Below are 25,302 nucleotides of genomic sequence, written 5' to 3' on the forward strand. Positions count from 1 at the left end.
TCTCGGCCCTCGACGACACCGGAAGAGCTGCACACATTTGGATTTATCTTAAACGACTGCAAATATCCTATTTCACTGTTTTTAAACGGTGCACGTTCAGGATTAATAACCGCAACGCTCTTTTTTTTTTTTTTTTTTTTTAATTCTTGGAGAGGGGGACTAAGCACCAAGGCACCAACAGGGAGTTCTCTGGGATCCTGTTGGGCGTTTTTAGGAGATGCATTCCGTAAGATACGAGTACGACGTAAGTTTGGGCAACTTTCACGTTTCTTAACATCATCCTTGATATCAACGACAGTGCGTGTTGTTTGAACCTCCAATGAGACAAAGTCCTACACTTTTGCTACGTACCTGAAGTGTGTTTGCTCAGGACCGAGATCTGCTACTGACAACCTGCGTCTGTGTCTGTCTTTGGGCCTACAGTCGCAGACATTGCAAAGCCGCTCCCATGTATGATCGTTGATATGTTTGTGGGTTTTATCTCTATTTTGGGTGTTTGAATGAAATATTAGACTAGGACCACTTTAAAATGAGTCCTCTGGGGTTCATTTATATCTACACTGCCACATAAAGGACTCCCAATATCCCAATAAAAGAATACACTTATTTAGATATTAAATCTAGTGTCGCAACAATCACATGTCAGTAAATCACATGAAGTCAAATAAAATGGAGGATAAGATCATGGGACTATTTGCTCACTAGCTTCTAAATTATAATTGTTAGTTTGAAGTTGGGTTTCTTCATTTCTAGAGAGGTTTTGTTTTTATTACCTACCACACATCATGTCTTTAGCTGTGATTTGAATCAGCCTTAAGAGGGAGAGAGGCCTAGAAAACATACTCTTTCAGTACTAATTGTGCATCTACAGGTATATTTCTTTGGTGAAACGCATTGAATTATCATTGCTTGAAAAATAATTGTAATGAGCATAATGGTATCTAATTGTTTTAGGCTATAAAGGCCATGAACAATTTGCTACGATTGTTTTATATCAACCAAGACAGCCTCTAAACTGTTTTAAATTCACCATAAACCACAACTTTTTGTATTGTAGCATTTAAGCAGGCAAGTGTTTTAAGCAGTAATAGGATGTGAAAACTGCCAACAGCTTATTTTGCCTAACCTATAGGTCAAATTCCCCTGCAGCATGCATGCATTATGTAAATATCCATCAAACAGTTCTTGTTAGTACATAATTCAGTCTTTTTCGAGATGACTGATATACCAGTAGAGGATGTGGGCAGAAAATGGTGTGAGATGGCCAAAGGTGAACTTCACTCTGCAAAGGAATTCATTAATGGTTACAAGGCTTTGGTCAGTGCTGCTGAAATGTACCATCTCTCTACCACCTTTATTTGACAGCTTCATGAAAACAGTCTTAATCCTTGGGGAAATACCCACTGCGGTGTACCAGTATGTGAGCAAACACTAACAGGATTCAGGCAAAAATAAACTTATTTTTCTTAATATGGTGTGACATTAACAAGGATTCAAAAACAGCAGCTTGTTATCAAAATATCTGTATCTATAAATGCCGGGTTGCAGCATTGAGATGAGGGGAGGATGTCTACATTGAAAGGTACATGAGACACAAGAGAATTGCAAGCATGTTGTTACTTGACCCCCCCCCCCCCCCCCGTGCTTCAGTGAAAACATAGCAAATAAAAAAAAAAAAAACATGTACAACTTTTTCCTTTTTTCAAAATTATGAAGGTTATTCTAAAAAATTGTGGGATTTCCCCAGAAAAGGATGAGCTGCATATTGGCACAAATTAAAATCCAGCAAAAGGGTTGTCTTTTGTATAAAAATAGGTGGCGCAATTATCAACTTTGTGAGGTAGGCCTCAGTGCTGTGTGATATAGTATATGTGGACAAAACAATAACTCAGCATGTATTGTGATTGTTTCAGCAAACCGCCTTTTGCAAAGTGAATTACAGCATGTATTAATCAGGGTTAAGATATAATTTCTTACACACGTCATATCTGTGAGATGGATTGAGAGCTACACAACTGCCATAAGTCAGTTCTGTCTCATCACATAGAGCACTAGTTTATTAACAACTCATGCTTCTATTTATATATTCATGTACCACAAAAGTTGAATTGCTTTTACATTTTTTCTTTGGTAGATATTAATAAAGTACTTGACATAAGTAACTCGTGAAGAAAAATGACAGATGTGTATACTCTAGGACAGAACTGTGATATGATATGGATAGATATGTTATACACTGCAAAAATACACAAAGGTTACATTTGAATGTAACTAAAGAACCCTCAGACCACTTTTTGATAATTAAGCCTGCAGCGATCCTTGTTTTGAATTGTGTTTATTTGCTTGTTAGTTTGTTTGACAGGGACAGTGCAGAGCTGTACCAACTGTAACATCTGTAGTCTCTGGGCAGGAAACAGAGAACATCTGTTAAGAAAATTAGGACTTATAAAGAATATCGGAAACACAATTACAAGACAGTACAACAGCACAACATCAACAACAAGATTTCACCATGTAAAGACACAGTGTTTGTGGCATGACATGAGCGAAACTGGACATTTATTCCTTTTCTTCATATTTGCTCACTCGCATAGAGTGAGACAGTCATAGATACTAACTGGATCAAATGGGAATACTATAAGTAATGTTGTCAGTCTGTTCCCTGTTTGTGACTCAGCTGAATAAACAAAGAATGAATTCAGTCATGTTGAAAATGAGCAAACAAAGTGGAATGTGGTCTTAATATTATGTGTCTCATCAATGACTCCACTTGGTGATGCATTCAAATGTACTCTTGACAAAACTGGGGACAAGTTTAATCTTTAACAGTGTCTCACAATGTTCAGTCATACTGAGTTTCAGCTTTCCAGCTTTGGCTAGACGATCTATGTGCACTGTCTGATGGAGGCTGCTTCCAGTTATTGGCAGTGGATTTGTTCTTCATACAGTCTTCATCAATTCTGTAGGAAAGAAGACACTGTGAGGGAGGATCGTGTCCATTTGCTTACAAACTAGCTCCAATTTGAGCAGCATGGTGGTGGGATGCCACAAGGCTGCAGCACCAAACTTCCTCACTCAGCCGCCTGGCTGATGCTGCAGTATAAGAGACTAACTGCTGAATGTTTGCTTGGAGCTGCTGTCAGGTTAGAGATGGTTCTAGTGTTCACTTGAAGTAAATATGTGCCCACTGAAGCTGAAACTGCATTGATTTGATTGACCGTGTTGGCTGCAGTGTCTGCATTGTTTGTTTGGATGGGACAATGCTGGTGAGGGTTAAGAAGGCATATGAGGGCTTTTTAAAGGGAAGCTCCACAAATTTACATATCAAAGTCTTCTGCATATGTGGAAAAAAGTTATATAGAGGCTTCTGTGGCTCCACAGGAAGCTGAGCAAAATCTGATAAAGTGCCTTAAGTGATGTCGCTTGAGGCAACGTATGATGGGGCTGAAGGCTACAAGTCTGAAAATGAAGAAAAAAAAAAAAACTTGGGTGTGCGGAGTCAGAGAGAAGTGAGCTTACCAGACGTCTGTAGATCCACTCCTCATCTAAGCTCGAGGCCAGTGACTATGTTAGTTGCTTCTAGCATAACACACCCACATCTCCGAACTGTCAGCGGTCAAGTTGCATTGTGGGTAATATTTGCGGCAGGTTTTGACATGAAAAAAAGAAGTATGTGGAATAAAAGAGATGATTTATCCGGTTCTGTTGTATCAATTTTGATATTTTCTTTCAAATCAAGTCTATTGTGAGTCTGATAATGTTATGGGGTGCTCTGACTGATCTCACTCTTTGCCCCCTGATAGAGTGTCACTGTGACCCTTCAAAATGTTCAAAGTTTGCTAACACACTTGAGTGAGTGCAGCACCAGGAAATACGCAGTGAAACCACAAATGCACATTAAACATTAACTATAGTGGCACAGAAATGTTTGCCTCCATAAACATTTATAAATGTTTGGGCCGCAGTTGTCACTGTATCTTGGCCTTGAATGACTTAAAAGTATCACTGTCACATGTTTATATCAAATCTTTTTATACTGATACAAAATAGGTGTTGTCAACTTGTCAGAGTAAGAATATTGGGCTGCACCTGTGTGAACAGATGAGGTTTGGAAAAATGTTTGCACATTGCTTTTGTGATGTTCACAAGACTAGGGATTAGAGAGTCAAGTGTGATGTTGCTGCTGCCCTTAAATTAATTAATTATGCAAAATATAAAAATATATACAGAAATAATCACGTTTAGTGCCAGTCCCTCAAAGGTGTAGCTAACTACCGTCATTACTATACATGCCATCTCTGCTTTATATGCTGACACCAGGTCTGGATTGGTAAATTGAGGAACACTGTCCTTAATAACGAAGATTTATTTATACAATTGAAACTCTGCTTTATATCCTGACACCAGGTCTGGATTGGTAAATTTAGGAACACTGTCCTTAATAACGAAGATTTATTTATACAATTGAAACTCTGCTTTGGGGCAAGCTTGTTTTTTTCTTAAACCACACCTCACAGCAGTATTAACTTGTTTCCCTTTACACAAACCGGTTTGACCACTTAGAAATGCTCTGCAGCAACTGACATCCCTCACTCTTCGTGTCTACTAGCACTCCTGACTATACCAGCCTGTGTGTTTCATTTCATTTTTTTTTTTGCATCAGCGTCTTGTGGTTTTTCTTCATAATTCAGTGTTGAGAGACAGACAGCACTGCTTCCTGTTTAATAATGGCACATCACACTGAGCTGGTATTTAAGAAAATGCTACATATAGTTAAAAAATGGGATAGTATTTCTTTGTTGGAGTGAAGAATGGGCTATGATGAAGAGCATGTAATGGTTTTATTAGGCTGTGATCAGGGTGACTGAGACCCTGGAGCACTTGCTGACCCCATCTCTAATGATTCGCTTCATTCTGGCCCATGATTGCTGTTAGAGATTCCAATTAGAAAGCATGTGTGGAAGCCCGAGCCGGGTAAGAATAGGCCTTAATTGCCGTGGGTTATCATCTAGACTCATGTAATTGAGCCCCCATCTTAAGGGGCAGCACATCTGACAAATTGATTTAATACTAAAGTGATTCTCCATCCCTAATGGCACTCGGGCTTCTTCACTCATAGGCTACAGGCACTGAATTCATTGTGTGTTGATTACTAAGCGACCTGAAACCTTTTTCTTAGTCCACCCACTTGAGAGAGTTCAACGACAGACATGCATACAGTATTGACAGACATGCACACACAGTTTAAAGTACCATGCCCTTAATCTTTACTGGGTATCTCTTAGTTATCATGTAATTTCTAAATGTATATATGAGTGTGGGAGCTCTGTCACAATTACTAGACTGGTTTTGCCAGTTTTTCACACATTCAGTATGCAAACTGCCTGTTTGAACCTGTCAAGTTGTTAAAGACGTTTCACATCGTTATTTTTCCAATATTGTGTAATAGTTCAACTGTTAATCTATTGCTTCAATGTTGAAATAAAACTATTGTAATGTGATTTGTATGTTTATTTTTTTGCAAATCTTTCCTCAGGTGCCAATTTTCTCAGCCCGTCTCCCTCGTTTAGAATGAGTTGTTTTCTTTGTTAGTCTGTTAAAGGCAACCGGTCAAGACTGTTTTCCTACTCAAATTTTAACAAGTGTAGAAAGTGGTCACATTTTCAGTAAGAGTTATGTATTTTATCATTTTAATTAGTGTGTTTAGTGTGTTGTTTCTCTAACTGCCGTTATAGAAAATCCAAAATTCTGTATAAATGCTCAGTGAGGACCTCGTCTGGTTAAAAAGAAGACAATGACGTGTAGCTGAAATCATTATTCAGTCATTTGAAGCAAATTAATTAATTTGATATTTGTAGAGTTTTGAGTTTCCCAACTACCATTGTTTATCTGCAAGGAAGGAGGAGACAGTTTGATTTGTTCAGTCAAAAACACTCATTTGGGGATCTATTTTAAGGTTTGGGCGAAGGCAGAGGTTAATGTTCACAGTGTACTCAAAGTATATTTTTATGTCGATGTATGCTTGGTATGCTTGACAATGTTTTGCTCTCTTTCTGCATCAGGGCCATAATGGCCGTCACGAGCGGATTGACTTCTTAACCAGCAAAGAGAAGTCATCATCAAAGCGGAGCACAGGCATCGTGATCGGGGTTGTTGTGGCGCTTCTCATCCTTGCGGCTGTTGCAGCGTTCCTCATTTGGCTGTTTGTTTGTGAGTACAGTTGGAAGCTTTCCTCCTACACCCAGGGTAGAGACTTCAAGTATGCTGCTGTATTATATATTTTTTGGCAAATTTAAGATGAAGAAAATCATGAGATGTTGGGCATTGTCTGGATGTGTGTGTAAGGTTATTCCTGATAGTAGTTACATTCCTGACATCAGTTACGGCCCATATAGGCACATGAAAGTGTAAAGTGGATCATTTCAACTAGCTGTCAAGGCTAAGCTCTCTGATACAAGAGTGCTTGTTTGGACTTTATAATTTCCTATTAGCGTTAGCCTGTTGACAGTTCTGACTTTCTCCTTTAATAATGCAGAGGAGAAAAATGAGAGTCCCTGACATAGCTTCCTTGTCATTTACACATACATCTGATAAAAAGCCTCTGAAGTCTTGATAAACAGCCTCTTGATTCAACTGGCTGGTTTTAATTGCTTTGAGAGCCAAACTGTCTTCTTGATATGTACTCCACAGCTTTAAAGGCCTGTTTAAAACCCCCAAGTCTCCTCTTTCATCAAAGGCAGATATCTTAAAGCATTTTGTTGATCAAACACTGAACTCCCATCTCTCTCTCTCTCATCTCCAAGTTAAAGATGCTGATTCAGAAGCCACCCTTAGTAAGCAGCACAGTCCATCAGCACAGGTCTTCAGTGGGCATATGACGTTGGATAATGTACCATATGACCAGAAGCTGGAGAATACCAAAAGCAAGGAATTCAAAGATTTGGGGGTCAAGCTGGAGGCAATTGTGAGTGTGACACAAGATTACTTTCCTATTTTTATTCCTTTTCTGTCGCCTACATTGTTTATTGTGAACTATTCTGAGCAGAGTGTTACACTCACTTCCCTCCTCTCACTAAGGATTAGTTGTGGATGTTGTTTGGCATTGTGAAAATGCTTTTTTAAAAATGCCCCTCCCATCGCACAAAAACTGCTGAAGGCACAATTGCGTGGGTGGAATAAAACGCTGTACATTCCCTTAGTGATTCCCTCAACAGCATCTCCTATTATTGGAAGCAGTGGAGATGTTTGTAGCACCACTTAAGAGTATGCTGATAGCAAAAAAAAAAGAAAAAAACCCACCTCGCTTAAACCCCATCACGAGCATACTTTCTCAGTAAAAGCTAGAGAAGTGATTGTGTTAGGATTAGAGTGGAAGTCGCTGACTGGAATATTAGATGATTGGGGAAGGTAAGCTTTATGATGTACAAGGTTTGCACAACAGAAAGACTTTTGAGGAATAGTTTCATATCTATGGTTTACACAGACATGTACAACTTGTGCTGTGTGGCTTAAAGTGAACAGTGCTGGACTGAAGCACCTCGCAGATGGAGGCGACACTAGCACCTCCTGTCTGTGGCGTCACCATAATTGTCTAATTGTATTTTATCTCCTCTATGTCTCCTAGATGGGTTTAGAAAAATGGCACTGGGTTCATATTTGATTTAAACTTTTGAAATTGTCACTTTGAAACTGCTTCTGATGTTTTATTTTATGATATTTGACCGCTTTGTCCCATGAACATTCCTTTTCCTCTCCATCAATGTCATTTTCTGCTTTCATCACTAACCATACAAATGAAATATGCTCATCCTCTGCAGCCAGTTCTTTTGCCTTTTTGATTTTACCTTTTCTCAACAAGCACTTGCTCTGAGGACAGATAGCACTGTACATGCATAAAATATGTCAGTGACCTGCCTTTAAGAGCACAAAGTAGACTGCAGCCTTGTCTGATACAGTTCACAGCTCACTGCAGCTGAAGGCAAGCCATTTAATTGAGAATCCCATTGTTGTGTGCTTTTCTTGGAAGGCAGTTTTTATGTTAACATGCTAATTTGTACTTTGTCTTCAGGCAGACAAGCAGAAATCTTGTTCATGTTCTTTTCAGTAAAAAAAAAAAAAACATTTTCTCTACACAGCTGGAGGAAAACTACAAGAAAGATCCATTCCTCGCAAAATATTACACTACATCTGTGGTCACTGCATTCAGGTAAAGCTAAGATCTTGAGCTTCTCTAACATTTTTTGTACTTCAGAACACCTTCATGTAAACACGTTTTGGTCTCCATTCCCACCCTCCATCTATTTCTCTCTTATTTCTGCTTGCACCAGTGAGGGTGTGATCGCCTACTACTGGTCCCAGTTTGATATTCCAGTCGAAGACCTGGAGATCTTGCCCGAGTTGTCAGAGGAGAGGGTGCTGGAGGCACTGGAGAACGGCATTAAGCAGCAACGCATCTTGGCGAGCCGCAAGGATATCAAAATCAGCGAAATCACTGCCTCATGTAGGTACACCAGGGCCAGGTCGGTGGGTCACAACAAGGAGCGGAAAGATGGTGACAACTTCATGTTTGCTGCAGCTGTCTCCAGAATATGACATTTAACAATCAGCAAAGATAAAGCACAGTGAATATAGATCTGAATGAGGTTATTGTCATTTCCTATCAGCATTGGTATTCTGTATGCTCTCTATCTGTATTATTGGAGCTTGCTCTGAGTTGTGCTGATAAGATGATAACAGATAAGCTAGACCACTCTGCTTGTGCTGCATCTGAGATTGCACATTTTATGCTGTTTGGATCCTCTAATGATATTAGCTGGGGCTTGGCCTGGCTTGAGACAGCCATTTTTCTTCCTTCTGTCTTCTCAGCATTCACATTGCATTCGTCCACATCCTGGCCACCAGCCAAGTGCTGGCCCTGTGACTCAGTGGTTTTGGTCCTCTTTAAAATGATTTCTGTGGGTATGATTTGATGTTGCTGTCCCAGATAGTTGGACAGAGATGTATGGGTTGCTGCTGTAGGGCAAGGTGAGATGGAGCAGAAAGAGCTACACACCCTTAACCGCAGGGAAATGGAACAGAAAATGTGCAACCCAAATATTTTAGGCTCATGCATCAAATTCTATCAGCCTCCCAATGTAAGTGACCCATTCTTACCTTTCCTCCTGTCTCTCTGCCATCCCCCCCCCCCCCTCTGTCTCCAGTCACAGATCCTCGCATGGCCAGGAACCCCAGAGCCAGTGAGTACAGCATGTCCCATTTCAATCACTCGCAGTTGTAATTTTCCAGCTGGCTAGATGCTCACCTTCCTGCCAGTCTATAACGAATGCCTGGCTGGGCCTGTACTGTACATGTGCTGCTCTAGTCAGAGATTGAGAACCCTGTATCAGGCCAGAGCGAGTTAGTCACTATGCCTGACACTTTTCTTTGACACTGTCTGGTGATTTATAACCCTGGGATGATTACACTACATTACATTACCATAGTAGCTGTACTATCCTGACATTAATCGTTTTTAAATATATCTATAGCATAAAGGATGGAAGAACTCATGATTACTTGGTGATCAAATGTGTAATTCATAATGCAAAGTAATTGCTTTGCATAATTAAAAACCGACTCCAAGGAAAACCAGAAAAGATACAATCTTTGTTGTCATGAGCAGAAGATGCAGAACAAGATGTTCAGATTTGAATTTACAAGCTATAAACTACTGTTGCCAAGTTGCATGTCCATGCTCAATGTATGATATAACCAATGCTGTTATTCTCAGAGGAGTGTTTCTATTGTCTGGAGGCTGAAGAAACGGCAAAGAATTTTTCGTCACCTGGGTACCCCAGAGGCTACCCCCCCAGGTCTCGGTGTCAATGGCAGATCCGAGCTTCAGAGAACAATGCCATATTTGTCAGTTTCCCTTTTTTCCACATCGAGGATGACTGCTCTGATGACTTTGTCTCCATCTATGACTCTCTCAGTCCAGATGATTCTCAGGCCATTACAGAGTAAGTCAGGACTGTGAATGTCCAGAGGGTTTGGGCAACATGTTATTTCATAGTTCAAGCTCATACTGGTGCTCTTTTAAAGTTAAATCGTCATGGATAGATCAGGTTTAGCTGCCATACTATTTTCTAGCAGCATTCTGTGTGTGTGTGTGTGTGTCCCAAGAGGAATTTTATTTAAAAGAAACCTGTAAATTGACTCATTTTTGCTCCTACAGTACATCAAATTGTGACTCAAATTACATTCTCATTTTGCCTTAAACCTTGGAAGCAGGTTTTGTTTGATAGGGCTCAACCAACATTTGTCTCATTTATTTAGCCTTGACGATCAGAGAGAGGGGAAATATAGTTCTACATAATTCCCAGAGGACAGCCACTAGGAATCACTTTGTATTTGACTGAAATGTTGCAGAGGGATTTAAGAGTAAAAGCTGTTTTGATGTGGGTGGAAAAACATGTTCCACTTCATTCCTTTCACTGGATTTGTGATTACAACTTTTTTTTTTTTTTTAGCCCTGAAGCCTTTAGAGCTGCATGTCCCATTTTATTGTTAACTTTTGAGACCTCAGTGAGATTGAGTTGGCTCAAAAAGACCTCTCCTTTCAAATCTGTGATGGGTGCCAACCTGAATCCTGCTACACCACTGTGTGTAATTGCACTTTGTCTACGGGGGAGGGCGGTGATTGTGAGTGTACAGACTCCTGAATGCAACATCAGTTGTAGCTACAGGCAATTTGAAACTCAGAATCCATTGCCAAACAAATATGCGTTACCAAGTAATGCATAAATTTTTTATAAAGCTATTGAGCGATCAGCTTTATCCAAGGTGACATGGGGTTTATGAGAGCCATAATATAATACTCTATAATGACATTATTCTACTGGGGGTAGATGTATTGCTGCTCTTGCAGCGCCACTCACACCTCCATTGCTCTGCCACCAGCAGTGCTGAAACTTTTTGCTAATGTACCTAATGTTTGACTTTGAAACTCCTCCTAAGCAATTTCTATCTAGTGCTGGCACATCTCTACTTATTTATCTCTTTCTCTACCTCTCTCTGCTTATCTATTGATTTCTTTTCAAATTATTTTTTCTCTTCAAGCATTTTAAACTTGTTTGCTGAATTGATGTTTTACTGCTTCTTACTAAAAAGAATTACAGCTTTATTTGAGCTCCCTAAGTGTTGCACATCCTAAGGAAAAACAAAGCACCATTCAGGAAATGCAACAGATGTTTCGCTTGCACTTCATGGTTGTGTTAATTACAACTACAATTCTTTTTCTGATGCTATAATCATACCTGATTTCTGTACCATCTTGCTTGACTACTCATACTTCTCTCACAGGAAGTGTGGTCAAAGGCCCCCCTCCAACCCTCTGGAGGTGGTGTCATCCGGCAACATCATGCTGATTAACTTGATTACTGACAGTGTTGTCCAGAGGTCCGGCTTCATTGCCGTATTTAAGGCAATCCCAAAATCTCAAGGTAATTAAGACATTCATGGCACTTAGCAGCATCCTTTTTTTCAGCAGCGCTCTGCACTATACACACAGTTTACAATTTACCTAGATTTGTTTAGTTCCGTTTATACCTTAAGCCATCATGAACCATGAGGTAAGGGATAATGTACAGTGAGCCGGACATTATTGCTAAACAAACCCCAACAGGGGTGATGCTCATACTAAAGAAATCAATAATTTCACATAAAATATTGATTTTAAAAATGATTCTATTACTTCTGTTATCAGAACTGTGACCAAAGCAACGGTCTGCTATACAGAAATAACAGATCGTAGAATGCCAAAATTGACTGAATTAAATCAGAATGTATTCAACAAAGCTGTGCAATATTATGAATATATGACATGCTCTTTTCAGTTAAAACCTGCGGTGGTGTCCTTTCGAACAATGAAGGAATTTTCACCTCCCCACTTCATCCCAGCTTCTATCCTCCTGCCATGGACTGCAAGTGGACCATCAAGGTTTGTAACACTGCTCCTCTCTCTGGCCCCCCCTCCTCTACCTGAAACCTCTCTACCCACCGCCTCCTCCTCCTCCTGTATCCTTAGCCTGCCATGAGCAGAATGCTGAGGCAGCACGATAGAAGCCAAGCTGTTCAGTACCTCTTCTATCTTCATCTGTCAGATTGCTGTTGCTGCTGCAGCTCTAGCTGAGCTGCAGTGTTTTGTGTGTTGGTTTTTTTTGTTCGCCTGTGTGTGTGTGTGTGTGTGTGAGTGTGTGCCCACGTCCTGTTTGGGTGTGTTGCAGCTACTCTGCTTACATTTACATGGGATACAGATACACATCTTCGTGTGTAGGTGGAGGAGTGACATGCATGGTAAATAGGGTTGTTATGATCCAATCACCGCTTCCTCTGTGCTGCAGGTCCCTACTGGGAAGAAGGTGCGGGTGAAGTTCACCGTGTTCCGCATGAAAGAGCCTGGGGTGGACATCCGTGTGTGTCACAAAGACTATGTGGAGGTTATGGGCACCAAGTAAGACTCATTTAAATGCCACCCTAAGCAATAGACTAAAACGTCAGCCATAAACACTCATCACAGTATAAAGACTTCCTTGAAGTTCTCTCACTTTTGATTTTTACATCAAAATACGATCTTTAGATGATCTAACTTTTTTTTTTTCCAAATAAATTATGAGCCTCTAACCACCAATCATGATGTTTATATTCAGGATGATTCCTCTCATTCAGACAAATATTCTGCTAGCGATAGTTCGAACTCTGAAAATGACAGTATGTAAAATGTATATGCTTGTCTGATGTTCACTTTTATGATTAATGAATAATCAAAAGGGAGAAGTGTGATGGGAAAATCCCTCTTTAACCTTGTCCTTGTACAACTCTCCACACTGTATTGTCTTCTCTGTCTGCTATGTAACTATACACATTCCTTGACTGGAAGGTATCCTGTTATTGCGTGGGAGCAGTCACCTCTGCTCCCAGAGATCCTCCTTTCTGTATCACATAAAAACTCACGTGTTACAATAAGATGCACTCTGTCGGATTGTCTGACCTTTTTTGCAAAGAATAAACCTCAGAAAGACATCCTCTTCCAAAGTCTTATTTCAGTTCTCGCCAATAGAAGAATTACCACAACACCAGTCTTAGCAATTACTTGAGTGAGCACATCATAACCACTGCAGCGACAAAAATCAAATCCAAGTCACAAAGTACTTGAATGTTCCTTTAAACATTGGTCTTGTGTCCCAGGTATTGCGGAGAAATGTCCTCTTTGGCGCTGACCAGCAGCACCAATGTTTTGGAAGTGACCTTCCACTCCGACGAGTCCTACACCGACAAAGGCTTCAGAGCCGAGTATAGAGCCTACGATCCTTCAAACCGTGAGTTAAAAGTCATGTCTCGCACCCACATTTACACTACACTTGGAGAGATGGGTGAAATGTTGCGACGTGACAGTGACACTCATAGCCTGCCATTACAGAGCGAGACATGGGGAGTAACCGTGTAGACCGAGAGACTACAAGACGGCAGCTGACTGACACTCAAATAGAGCTGTTTAGTGATGGAGGCTTAGAAACTGCGGCTGTTAAACTCAAGAGCTAGAGTAATCACCAGAGAGTTTGTTTATTGGGTCCATTTTATTTGCCACTGTCAGTCAGAAGTACTCCACTTTCAATACCCTCTGCTCTTTATGTTGTCTCCCAGTTTGACCGAAATGGATTTATAATTGCTCTGATCAACAGGGACAGCTGGATGCTGGAAACATACACTGTCACTCCCTCTCATTCAATTTGTCATCATCGTCTTTTTTTTCTGTATTCCCTCCCTCTTTTCTCTGTTTCGTGAGCAGCCTGCCCCGGCAAGTTTGCCTGTGCTTCTGGCATCTGCGTCGGGAAAGAACTGAAGTGTGATGGCTGGAACGACTGTGGCGACATGAGCGACGAGATGAAGTGTCGTGAGTTCCCCCTCGACCCAACTGCACTGTTTCTGTCCCCTGCTCATTTTTTTTTTATCCTCTTTCCTATATCCTCACCTCTGGTCCTTTTTAAAGGAATAGTTTGGCATCTTGGCAAATACCCTCATTTGCCTTCTTGCCAAGAAGTGGATGTGTAGATCGATATCACTCTCATAACTGCCCGTTAAATCTAAGACTACAGCCAGCAGCCGGTTAGCTTAGCATGATGGCTTGGGGAAATGGCTACCCGCCTCGTTGCAAAGGTAACAAAATCTGAAGAGTAAAAACAACTAGTTGTGATTTTTGGGGGAGTAATGTATGCGAGTAGTTTTTGGCCGGGCGCAGTAATTTCCTGGAGTCTCAACTTTGAAAATCATTTTGTAAAGCATCTTTTTTACTCACTGCAAGAAACAGCCCCACACAACCTCTTGTTAAAACAGTCCTTCAGACACACATCCCCTTCCCAAATAACTACATATCTTCTCATATCTTCCTCAGTTGCATTGTTTAATACATGGCATTTGTATTCCCCCAGAGTGCGACAATGACCAGTTTGCTTGTGAGAATGGCTTGTGCAAGCCGCGACTCTGGGTGTGTGATCGTGTCAACGACTGTGGAGACGGGAGCGATGAAAAAAAATGCAGTAAGTATTCTCGTCATATAGCGCTCTTTAGGGGACGCAAGCCCTGTCTAATGCTATGCTAATTGTGCTAACATTAAAGGCACATCACTGCTAATGCTCTGGTCACTGACTCCTGGGCTGCATGCAGTCATTATTTTATCAGTAATGGAGTTTGTTTGAAGCCTGGCCTAATTTGCTCAGCATCCGTCAAGGCGCTTAAGCATGTGTGGTATAGAATGGAGATGGATGCTAATGTCCGCTGTGGCTGCACCACTAATTTACCTCTTAAACATATTGGCTTGTTTTCTCCGTATTGAATGTTTCATTTTTATTTTATTTCAATTCCTCATCAACATGTTTCATTGCCTCCAGGTTGTGAAGACAATGAGTGGCGCTGTGGTAACGGGGTTTGTCTGCCTCAGGATGTTGTGTGTGACAACAAGAAAGACTGTGAAGATGGAAGCGACGAGGCCTCTTGTAAAACCTGTAAGCGCCAGCACTTGTCCTATTCCCAGCCAGTTACACATTTGAAAAAAATCCCCTCTGGAGTGATTTATAAGCATGCTGCTGATACCATTTAGCAATTAACCTTCATCCACAGCTCAATAAAGCTTTAAGCTTTGCGAAGATGCTGCACTGAAGACTTCATTCTTCATTCAAAGTATTTCTTGCTGTTCACATTCTTTTAGTTCTTTCTCTTGTTTCCACCTACTCTCTCGTTCACTCTTTATCAATTTCCCTTTCACTTACTCACTCGGTCACACACACACACAGAGGGCACTCTTGCATTTCCTTTTGATTTTCACTTCTGTGAATAAAGAAGGATATTAGACCTCAACCCCAATCAATACCTCCAATCAATGCAATGCTCCTCAATCACTTTGCATTGTGCATTCAAGCCTCACTTTGAAGCCTCCCTGATTGCATAGTATTTTACTGGTTAAACTTAGCTGTGCTCTAAAGCTTTGATTGAAATACGCTATGTGTTTTGATTTTTGATTGATTTTCTTTCCTACCCCACTGTAGCTCCGGGTATCTGCTCTGACTTCAGCTTCAAGTGTGAGAACAATGAATGCGTCAACAAGGTGAATGCCGAATGTGACCGCGTCAACGACTGCTCTGATGACTCAGACGAGGCCGGCTGTAGTAAGAAATGTTTTCTTTCTGCCATACAAAATTCTACTTTTTTTTTAAATGTTTAAAACAGCTGAAAGTGGATCTAATCTCTTCAGTGTCATTCAGATAGATTATAGAAGAGCTGGTTGAGTTGTGTGTTGGCTGTCTGTTAGAAAAGAGCCCCAGGCGTTGACTGCTTTATTTATTTCATTCTTCTTTGAAAGCAGCTCTTGTCATCTGTGAAGTTTTTGTTTTTTCCCCCATTTAAGCCTCAGGGTGAGTGTGTATGTGTGTGTGTGTGTGTGTTTTATTTTATTTTTTATTTTTTTGATCAGCTAATATGCCAGTTTGCTTTATTAGGACTGCAAAGAGTCACAGTAGCATTCACAGCCAAGGCCAGCATCATGATGGCATCAAGTCAACTAAATCTAATTATCTGGTTTTACCCTCTGATCATTCATGCCAGTCTCACCTAGTATTTTTCACTCAACCATCCAACCTGTCATTATATTCTCTGTTAAATGGCAGATTGTGGCACCAGGCCCTATAAGCTGAACCGTATCGTAGGAGGGCAGAACGCTGAGCTGGGCGAATGGCCCTGGCAGGTCAGCCTTCACTTCCAGACCTATGGCCACGTTTGTGGTGCTTCAATCATATCTGAGAGGTGGCTTCTTTCAGCGGCCCACTGCTTTGTCACCAGCGATCCAATGTGAGACACAGCTTGAACATCCATTGCACTCATACACATGTCCAGAGCAGGACTGTACCGTGTATAACACGTAACAAATTCTCTGTCATATGTTTTGGTTTATAAACTGTTATTATTTCTTATCACATCACATTATTTAACATTTCATTCGATCTCATTATGCAACATTCTCATATTAAGCATTCTGTTGGAAAAAAAAAGTATAACTGTGCATAACAGAGGAACATTTATATACAATTTGCAGAGTAAGAAAATTAGCCCCAGATGATGCAGTTAGTATAGAAAAAACATTGTGGCGGTGTGGGTGGGGGGGTACATTACAAGCATGGGGCTGTATTCCTCCGAGTGCCCTGTAGGTGGAGCACTAACCATGCTATTAGACCTGAGCCACCTCTATTGTTATAAAGGGGGGAATGTGTTCATTTTCATAGATTCACAGTTGCTGTTGACATTTGCTTTACACAATGCTGATATTTAATTTGTAAGCACTTTCCAGATTACTTATTCAACCCACTGCAAAGGTTTTCTTTACAGTCATACATCATCATGAGTAGTATGTAATTTTGCATGTTTTTGTTTAGGGGTGGCGGTAATATCACGAAAATTAATACAGTCTAATACAATAAATACTACTTTTGTAGCGTATAATCAGTTTTTGTCAAGACTGTTAGAGAGGTTGTAGTTTGTGCTGGTGTGGAATTGCTTTATGTTAGAAGCTGCTCTTCTCATTTTGTTGAGCTGACGCCCTCCTTACCTTACAATAGCATATGCTGCAGGTCTATTGTGTTGGATTGTATCAGATTGCATGCGTGTTTGTGATGTTGCGTCCACCCATCCTGGTTCACACAGAAACATAACCTCTGCCCTGTGATGCTGTACGTGTTACCACAGGAACCATGTTGCTTCCAACTGGCAAACCTACAGTGGTATGCAGGACCAGTACAAGCAGGATGGCGTACAGCGCAGCCCAGTGAAGAGGATCATCTCCCACCCGGATTACAACCAGATGACCTTTGACTATGACATTGCACTGTTAGAGCTCAGCGAGCCGCTGACGTTCACCAACACCATCCAACCCATCTGCCTACCCTCTTCCACCCACGTCTTCCCTGCAGGCATGTCCTGCTGGGTCACAGGCTGGGGCGCGCTCCGAGAAGGAGGTATTATGCAGGAAATTGATGATTCTTGGTAGAACTGTAGTCATTTTTGTACTAATTTTGAATATTTATAGTGCTATTCCTCAATAATGGGTGACCCACTCTACAATTGTTTTCCTTTTTGCATATCCAACTTGCATCAAAATTAAGACATCCTACTCCTCCCCCATCCTTCTAACAACTAGCTATTCATCTCTGTCCTTCATCTTCTTTCCCTGCCTGCTTCCTCCTTCTTCCCTTCATCTCTTTCTCATTTCATCCTGTTTTATTCCGTTCCTTTAATGTCCCTCCCATTTCTTTATCTCTCCCATCATGGCATACTTCTTTTCTGCTCAACCCTCCCTCCTTTTTCTCTCATCTTTTTCTAATCTGCTCTATTCCATTAAGCCTTCTTTCATATCCATATATCAAGACAGACGTCGGCTCTCCTGGGAAGCCTCTTAAACCTTCATTAGCTAACACTAATCCAGCCCATTAACACCTTTGATGTTAGTGACGAACACAGAGGTCACGTGACAGAGCGCTGACCCCTTTGTCCCGCTCTTACAGGTCAAAAGGCACAGCTGCTGCAGAAGGCGTCGGTGAAAATCATCAACGACACCGTGTGTAATACAGTCACGGAGGGCCAGGTCACCTCCAGGATGCTCTGCTGTGGGTTCTTGGCTGGAGGAGTTGACGCATGCCAGGTGAGACCGTGTAACATGTTCTCAAGCCGAAGGGCTGATATAGATAGGTTTTCACACCCATATAATTATCACGCTCTCACATCCAAACCCATTCTAATAACCGTTCTCCCCTGACCGCCTCACCAGGGAGACTCTGGAGGCCCCCTGGCGTGTTTTGAGGAGAGTGGAAAGTGGTTCCAGGCCGGCATCGTGAGCTGGGGTGAGGGCTGTGCTCGTCGGAACAAGCCCGGTGTATACACGCGTGTCACCAAGCTGAGAGAGTGGATCAAAAAGGAAACAGGCGTTTGATGATGATGTGAGAAACAGGGAGGGATGCTGAGCGGGGAACAATGTCGGTGTGCTAAAATATAATGGAGACAGAACATTTGAGTCTGATTCAAGACCGGTCTCTCCAAGATTTATTCATTTAGCAGCAGACTGAGGATACTGTTGCATGGACCCAGCTGCCACATGAATTACTTTAAGCACTTTATTTGGTTGCCAACCCTCCTCTTCCTACTCACTCTCAAAAGCACACTGTCTTACACATTAACCAAACCAACTCCAATTTTATATAGTTTTTAAAGGTGTAAATCAGCGATGTGTCTTTTACCCCCGTTTCATGACGAATTGACCCTTACTACAAATAATGAAATATGCATATTCTGGGAATTACTTTCCCAGTATTTGTCCAATGCAGAACATTTTACATTTTTTTTTTGAAGGTATTTCTGAGTGTATGATCCCTCCATAAAAAAAGTAATTGTGTTTTTATGCCTCAGTGCTGTGTATTTCTAAAAAGGTGAGATGCCTTCATCCTCTTGGGCTGCAGTGAATGTTGCACTTTGCCAGTGGGCTTGTGGTGTAGAAGGCTATAAATGTAGGGTTTTGTATATCTTCATGACATTGTTTTTAGTGTACTTGCTAAAAAAACACCCATACATTACTGATGACCATTTACCAAAGTATAGCAAGTTTTTAGATTGATTAAAGCATTTTTATCTACCTATCTGCCAGGCAGCCATCAGTCTAATTTGTTTTTATCAGTAAACTACAAACATCAACTTGTACAGACATCTGCATTACCATGTGATGTGATAACAGTTAAGACAAACAACAAGGGAAAAATAACTGAAATCCAATTTCAAAATCCATGCCAGGGCATTGTCACATCTTACTAAAGTGAATGAAAAAAAAAAAAGAGGCTGCCTGGAAGGAAGAAAATGCTTTAATCAATCTAAAAGCTCATGGTTTGGAAAATGGCAGTGTTTGTTGTATATCAGGTTCGTAGGCAGTGGACTAAAACAAGTAAAGCATGGTCCCTGAAGGATGTCAATCTGAGACTGGAGCAATGCCGAAGTTGTTTTATGTTGTTGATCTGAACAAGGGTCCTAGATCAGTGTTTCTATTACATATTTACAGAGGCTCACTGGCATTGCCTGCTCTATGAATAATTTGCCAAATGTGGAGGATTAGATCCAGTTGACTCTTGCTCAGGTCTCTAGTTCAGGGTGGTTGGGGTCTTCAATTACACATTTGACAGCCAAAGCAGACCAATGGAGTGTTCACTAGTTGCCAAAACAAGTAATGATTTCTTATCCCCATGAGAGTTTCCTCTCTTTGGACACAACCAACTCAGTCAACTTTTAAATCTAAGATTTGGCTGGATTATAGTATTTCACTTTATGTCAGACTTATGCTGCAAATATTCTATCCTCGATGAGCAAACCAAAGATTTGCACAAGTATTATCTATTGACGGGGGGGAGGGGATTAAGAGGAAGAATTTTTGAGGATATTGCTCAGTGGACCTTTGTTGTTAATTCCACGGAGGTTTACAGTTTAACTATGCAAGTGAAAATGTGTATTTTCCAGAGAAAAAGGTGAAGCCACAACTTTTGGGTAGTAGAGCATTGTACACTGTGATTGTGATTTGGCTAATGGACATACTTTCCAACCTGTCTTTGTTTGTGTCGTTTTTTTATGTTTTTGTATGAAAGAATTATGATAATAAACATCTTTTATCTGATTACTCTGTGCCTAATTGCAGTACCTGTATTATTTGTCTTTTGACAAGGTCTCGTTTTGTATTATGTTGCACATAATAAATGCGTGTCTTGTGAGACCTTGTCCCTTCTCACAGTAGAATTGTAATGAGCATGTACCTCTCCTCCCCGTCGTGAGCAGCATGCCTACCTGGGGAACAGAGGTGACAAGACGAGCTCATATTGTCAAATAATACCTACCTCTGTCACAGCTCTATCCTATTACCCTACGAGATGGGCATGTTGACGTCGGGAGGTGGATACACATACAGTGGGGGGTTCTACTGTCTCATCTGTCTTCATTAAAGGCAGTGTACCACTGGGGGAATAGGAAAATCAACATAGACAGTGCTGCTAATTTATGTATTCATCATTGTTGCTACATGGGAAGCTTTGTTTGTGGCTGTTCCCCATGCCCAATGAAGCTACGCACCAGGCTGATAAACTCTCAGGATTCACACCAGCCAGTTCTTTATCGGAAATGGTTTTATTTAAATATAAATATGTGTACAAAGGTACAAGCAACGATAGCTCATTTTTAGCAAATAAAGTTCTTAATACATTATTAAAAGAATGAACAAACAAATGGCAATTAGTTGTGTTCCAAAAAAGCATAATAACTGCATTCAATGATTGATGAACAACTTAAATGAAGAAAATCTGTGGACCCAAATAGATCAACCGAGATAGATACATATGTATATAAAGATATTTACAATAGAGCAGCTTACACGCTGTACATTAAGGCTTATATAAAATATAAAAATAAAGACAAGCGATGATGTTTGCCTCCTCACTTTAAGTGACATTTGTTCTCTCATCAGGCTGCCTGGTAACAGCTTTTTAGACAAATGGCAGTACAGGCGTCAATACCGAAACATCCAGAAATAGGAATGCAACTGGGCCAGGTGCAGAAACCAATGTCTCAAACATGAAATGGACATGAATATAAACGCTGAAGAGTTTCACTAGACACATCATTTGCATGCAACAAAGAGAAAGTATGAGCTCAACCATTTGTACAGATACTTAGTGTTTCAGGGTAGTACTGTTTCTTGTAAACATATTGAGACAATTTGATTGAGTTGTAAAACTTGAGTGTGTGGTCCACATTAAGACTGCCTTACACGTCATTCCCCACCTGAGCCCGCTGAAGTTGACGATGCATTCAAGTTTATTTCAAGTTCAAGATTGCCACCATTTTCCAAACCACCACTTTTGATTGTTCTGGTAAAATCCTACTCTTCATTTTACAATCAGAGAACACAGCTGAAAACAGTACCGGGGGTAGGACAGTAGTAATCAGCCTCAGCCCCTGCTTTCCCCCTTTAAAATTATCCCCGTCTTTGGGTTTTCATGGCCTTATCTTGTCCATCTTGGTACAACACACAGTTAACATACAGTCCTCCAATACAATGAAGGCTAAAATACACATTCTCTTCATATCTCCTTCGTCTATCCACCAGTAAACAACACTGCCATCCAACATGTAAGGGTTATGATCAGAAGAGGCTCCAGGAATACAGCTCAGGCCAGAAGTATTCCACCGCTGATTAGACTCTCCATACAGTACAGTGCCTGTAGCACTTGTTGGTCAGTAGAGCTAGCCTGTTGTGCAGAGTAGTTTATGCCTGTCTCTGTGGATAGCTCAGTCTTTTGTTGATGATAGAGACACAAATGTGCTTAAAATTCCTTTCGCATGCCAACAAAACACAGTCAATGACAGTCAACAATAGGTTGTTCATATCTGTTTTTTTCCTCAAATGTCTTAGCTTGTCATATTTTCTTTGAAAGTATTTTATAGATCATGTTTGACATTTAGTGTTGACACAAAGTAAACTCCGGAAGGCAGGTAAACAGCTACCCCAGTCATTTTGGCCACCCAAATTCAGGAGATGCATTTGATTTATTTTCTAGCAGGCCCTTGCACTGACAGAATATCTCCACAGGTTTGGGTGGTCATCATGTAGAGATAACCTGGTGAGGTATCACACTGTAATCATAAGTTTGACTTGAACATCACAATCTGCTGAATTATTCAGCTCAGGAGCTCTACAGTTAGCATTATTGTAGATCCCGCCAACCATCACAACAAATAAAGGTTGGTTATCCCATAACCTAAATCACACGACTCCCTCCTTATACTGTCCAAACATGTCTTCAGTAAAGAAAGTCTCTGTTCATGTTAGTCCAGCCACACATGTATGTGGAGGTGACAATGGTTATCTACTCACTGCTCCTGCACTCTTTTTCCAATTTTTTTTGTCCAATCAGACATGCGTCTGCATACGCTGTGAGGGCCGTCCATAGTCAGACTGCTGGGAGGACACTTGTGAGGAGGCATAAGAGAAGCGGGACGAGCTGGACACCTTGCTGGCCTGATCTGATTGGTCGTATGCATCCACCTTCTCATAGGAAGCGGGTTTGACGTAACTGGTGAAGGCGCGGCCATATGTAGCAGGTAGGTAAGCAGAGCCGCTGTAGACGGGATCAGTGGGATAAATGCTGGCTGGCTGGGCGGGCTGCTGCTGGGCAGCTTGCTGTTGTTCGTATGCGGTTCTGCCTGCTGTGGTGGTTGCATATCGTTGGGAGAAGTCATAGATACGAGGCTGGGTGCCATGCTGACCATATATAGGGCTGGGGGAGGGCAGCTGTGATGGAGTGTAGACTGGCCGAGAGTTGGGCACATATTCAGAGAAGCCACTGCTGCGGATATGGCGGTCTTCATGGCCTCGGACATTGTAGTAGCCATTGGTGGGGTCCTATTAAAAAGATAGAGAAAAAAAAAATGAAACATGACCTTTACATAGTACAGTGTTATGCATAATGGATGAAAATTTTGGGAGTGTTTCTTCAAGTAACTATTTTCAGCTTTACCTTGATGTCCGATCTCTCATCCTCCTCCTCTTCTAGGAGGTCACTGTGTTCTGTGCGCGATGTCCCAGGAGACTCACTGCTGTTCGGAGCCTGAGGGGAGACCAAGTGTTTTTGAAGAATTACCAGGATGAACAAGACCTCACTTGAATAAGAAGTATGAGTGTTGCATTACAGTGAGAATTTCCCTTAACCATCACAATAGAGATATCTGGCACACAGAGACCATCAACAAAGAAATTTACCATGGGCTCTTTGACATCCTCCTCGTCGTCATTACCACGTGTAGCATTGTGATCGCTGTGAACAATCTGAACTCTGATGTCACTCTTGGAGAGGCGGGTGCATCTTTTACCTATGGCGATTGAAAAAAGAGGAGCTTTACTTGACATTACCAGGCAGACTTGTGCATCAAAATGCACATTGAAAAATCTATTTAAACACAGAGTGTGAGGGCACAAAAATTGAACAAAAAGTTCAATTTTCAGCTCACAAATGAAAAAGAAGTGTTTGATCTGAAGAATTGGCTGTTGACCCTCTTGCCCATACTAACCATTGAGCTCACCTTTGCCTGTGTGCCTGCAGCAGAGGGAGACCAGAGTGATGACGCAGATGAGCAGGACACAGCCTCCACCTACTGCTCCACCAACAATTATCAACATAGGCAGGGCTTCTGTATCACGTACAGTAACAGAAGAAAAGTGTAGCATAGGGGGTGGGGGTAGATGGTTGTCAAGAGAGGGGGAGAGATGAAATGAGAGATAGTAGAGCGTAAGTGTCTGTGTCAAGAATGTGCAGATCAGAGCCAAAGAAAGAAAGAGATCCATTCATTTGTCTTGCTAATCCCAGAAATGTCAGTGCCTATATAAATTCTTCTGCAGTAAGCCCTGGCCTGTTCACAGCTAGCGTATGCTCATGAGGGCGATCCAGCAACCCACAGCCTGGCTATTGTCTCTAATCTCTCTGAAAGAAGGGTAACAAGGCCTGACATGCAATGAAGCAACAGACAGTAATCTAATTAGAGATTCCAGGAGATACCGCCGCCCATTTCTCTGGAGACCCCACTCTGCTACGATGATGTAAATTACTGGTGAGGACCTTATTTTTGGTGTCTCCTGCAACAAAAACTTCCGCAAGCATCAGTGTAGTAGCACTACTGCCTACTTCTAAGATGACTAAAGGGGCTGCAGCCTGAGATGCTGAGCTTGGCTGTAAGACAGTGATAGAGAATATGAGTCCAACCACAAACACATGTGGCTTCCTCTAATTGACTTTTGTCCCCAATCAATATCTATGTTATGGGGCAAACATATTCATTAAAGGAACCATCTGCTGATTAAATCATATCGATTAGAGGAGTATAATTAAGATAAGCACAAGACAGGAGCACTGCTTTCACCTAATCTAGCCCTCTTCACGGCACGGATTAAGAGTATCACTATAACGTCTGCAGTGTGTACCTTGCTCCTTCAGTGTGACCAAGGCAGTGTCGGTGCCGAAGCGGTTCCAGGCAGTGCAGTTGTAGCGCAGTTGGAAATCCTGTGTCAGAGTCTCTGACAGCACCAGAGAGGACAGGACTCCATGGTCGCTGGTTACCGTCTGCACTGAGTAACGACCGGAGGAACCAGACGACAGGCTCATGTCTCCAAAGGTCCACACCTGAGGAGGGAAGCAAGAGAAGAGACAATAGGGAGTGAGCCATTTCTCTAGGAGGAATTTCTCACTGGTGAGCAAATCAGAGGCCTGCACGGCTGTTTATGCTTAGATCCCAACCTGCAGCTGACTTAACGCCAGCTTCTCTCTCTGTTCTGCTTTCTCTCTGCTGACCTCTAAGGTGCTCTGTGGCTGACACAGCTCACAGGCTCATGTTTAAGCTGCCTCCCACGTCTGCCCTGCAGGTGAGGCCTAAGGAGGGTTAGGTAGCTGCACTATGAAATGAGGCTCCTCTCTGCCGTCTCTAGCACAAGGCCAGCAGGGCACCTGTCTCTCACTCCTCACACCCTAATTATCCTCTCTCAGCCCAGCGTACTTTCAGCAGTTCAACAGGGTCAGCTGAGTGATGCCTCTTGGGCCGCTAATTGAATGTGGTTTGGCTGAAACCTGCAGGAAGCCAGTCTCCCACAGCTCCCCCAACTCCACTCTCTCTCCAGTCAATGTCGGTGCAATTATAGTTGTGAATATGTTG

At 41.6% G+C, this 25,302-nt stretch overlaps 2 protein-coding genes across 2 annotated transcripts in view; one reads left to right on the forward strand and one right to left on the reverse strand.

Annotated features, from left to right (window-relative positions):
* On the forward strand, nucleotides 1–20,227 carry st14 (ST14 transmembrane serine protease matriptase). The gene is made up of 19 exons (XM_070834642.1): nucleotides 1–244; nucleotides 6,063–6,210; nucleotides 6,804–6,964; nucleotides 8,136–8,206; nucleotides 8,328–8,500; nucleotides 9,201–9,236; nucleotides 9,770–9,998; nucleotides 11,341–11,480; nucleotides 11,874–11,977; nucleotides 12,381–12,490; nucleotides 13,225–13,355; nucleotides 13,826–13,930; nucleotides 14,466–14,573; nucleotides 14,925–15,038; nucleotides 15,579–15,698; nucleotides 16,197–16,377; nucleotides 17,269–17,537; nucleotides 18,084–18,220; nucleotides 18,347–20,227. Exons 1-19 carry the CDS (start codon nucleotides 218–220, stop codon nucleotides 18,506–18,508), a joined length of 2,526 nt encoding a protein of 841 aa, XP_070690743.1. The 5' UTR covers nucleotides 1–217; the 3' UTR covers nucleotides 18,509–20,227.
* A 579-nt stretch (nucleotides 20,228–20,806) lies between these two features.
* The window catches only part of kirrel3l (kirre like nephrin family adhesion molecule 3, like), a 37,846-nt gene continuing 33,350 nt past the window's right edge, over nucleotides 20,807–25,302 (reverse strand). The window contains exons 11-15 of the mRNA XM_070835024.1: nucleotides 24,578–24,776; nucleotides 23,671–23,790; nucleotides 23,363–23,472; nucleotides 23,121–23,210; nucleotides 20,807–23,005 (exon numbers count right to left, since the gene is read on the reverse strand). Of these exons, the coding sequence (XP_070691125.1) occupies nucleotides 22,514–23,005; nucleotides 23,121–23,210; nucleotides 23,363–23,472; nucleotides 23,671–23,790; nucleotides 24,578–24,776 (1,011 nt within the window). The 3' untranslated portion in view covers nucleotides 20,807–22,513. The remainder of the gene's footprint in view (nucleotides 23,006–23,120; nucleotides 23,211–23,362; nucleotides 23,473–23,670; nucleotides 23,791–24,577; nucleotides 24,777–25,302) is intronic.

Source organism: Pempheris klunzingeri, chromosome 8, assembly GCF_042242105.1.
Source record: "Pempheris klunzingeri isolate RE-2024b chromosome 8, fPemKlu1.hap1, whole genome shotgun sequence".
NCBI lineage: Eukaryota > Metazoa > Chordata > Actinopteri > Acropomatiformes > Pempheridae > Pempheris > Pempheris klunzingeri.

Bases quoted from the DNA above. Each gene is read 5' to 3' on its own strand.
- st14 (XM_070834642.1), top strand. From the start codon at position 218: ATGCATTCCGTAAGATACGAGTACGAC. The intron at 11,978-12,380 runs GTTTGTAACACT...TCTGTGCTGCAG, and splicing joins ACTGCAAGTGGACCATCAAG to GTCCCTACTGGGAAGAAGGT. The intron at 13,931-14,465 runs GTGAGTTCCCCC...GTATTCCCCCAG, and splicing joins GAGCGACGAGATGAAGTGTC to AGTGCGACAATGACCAGTTT.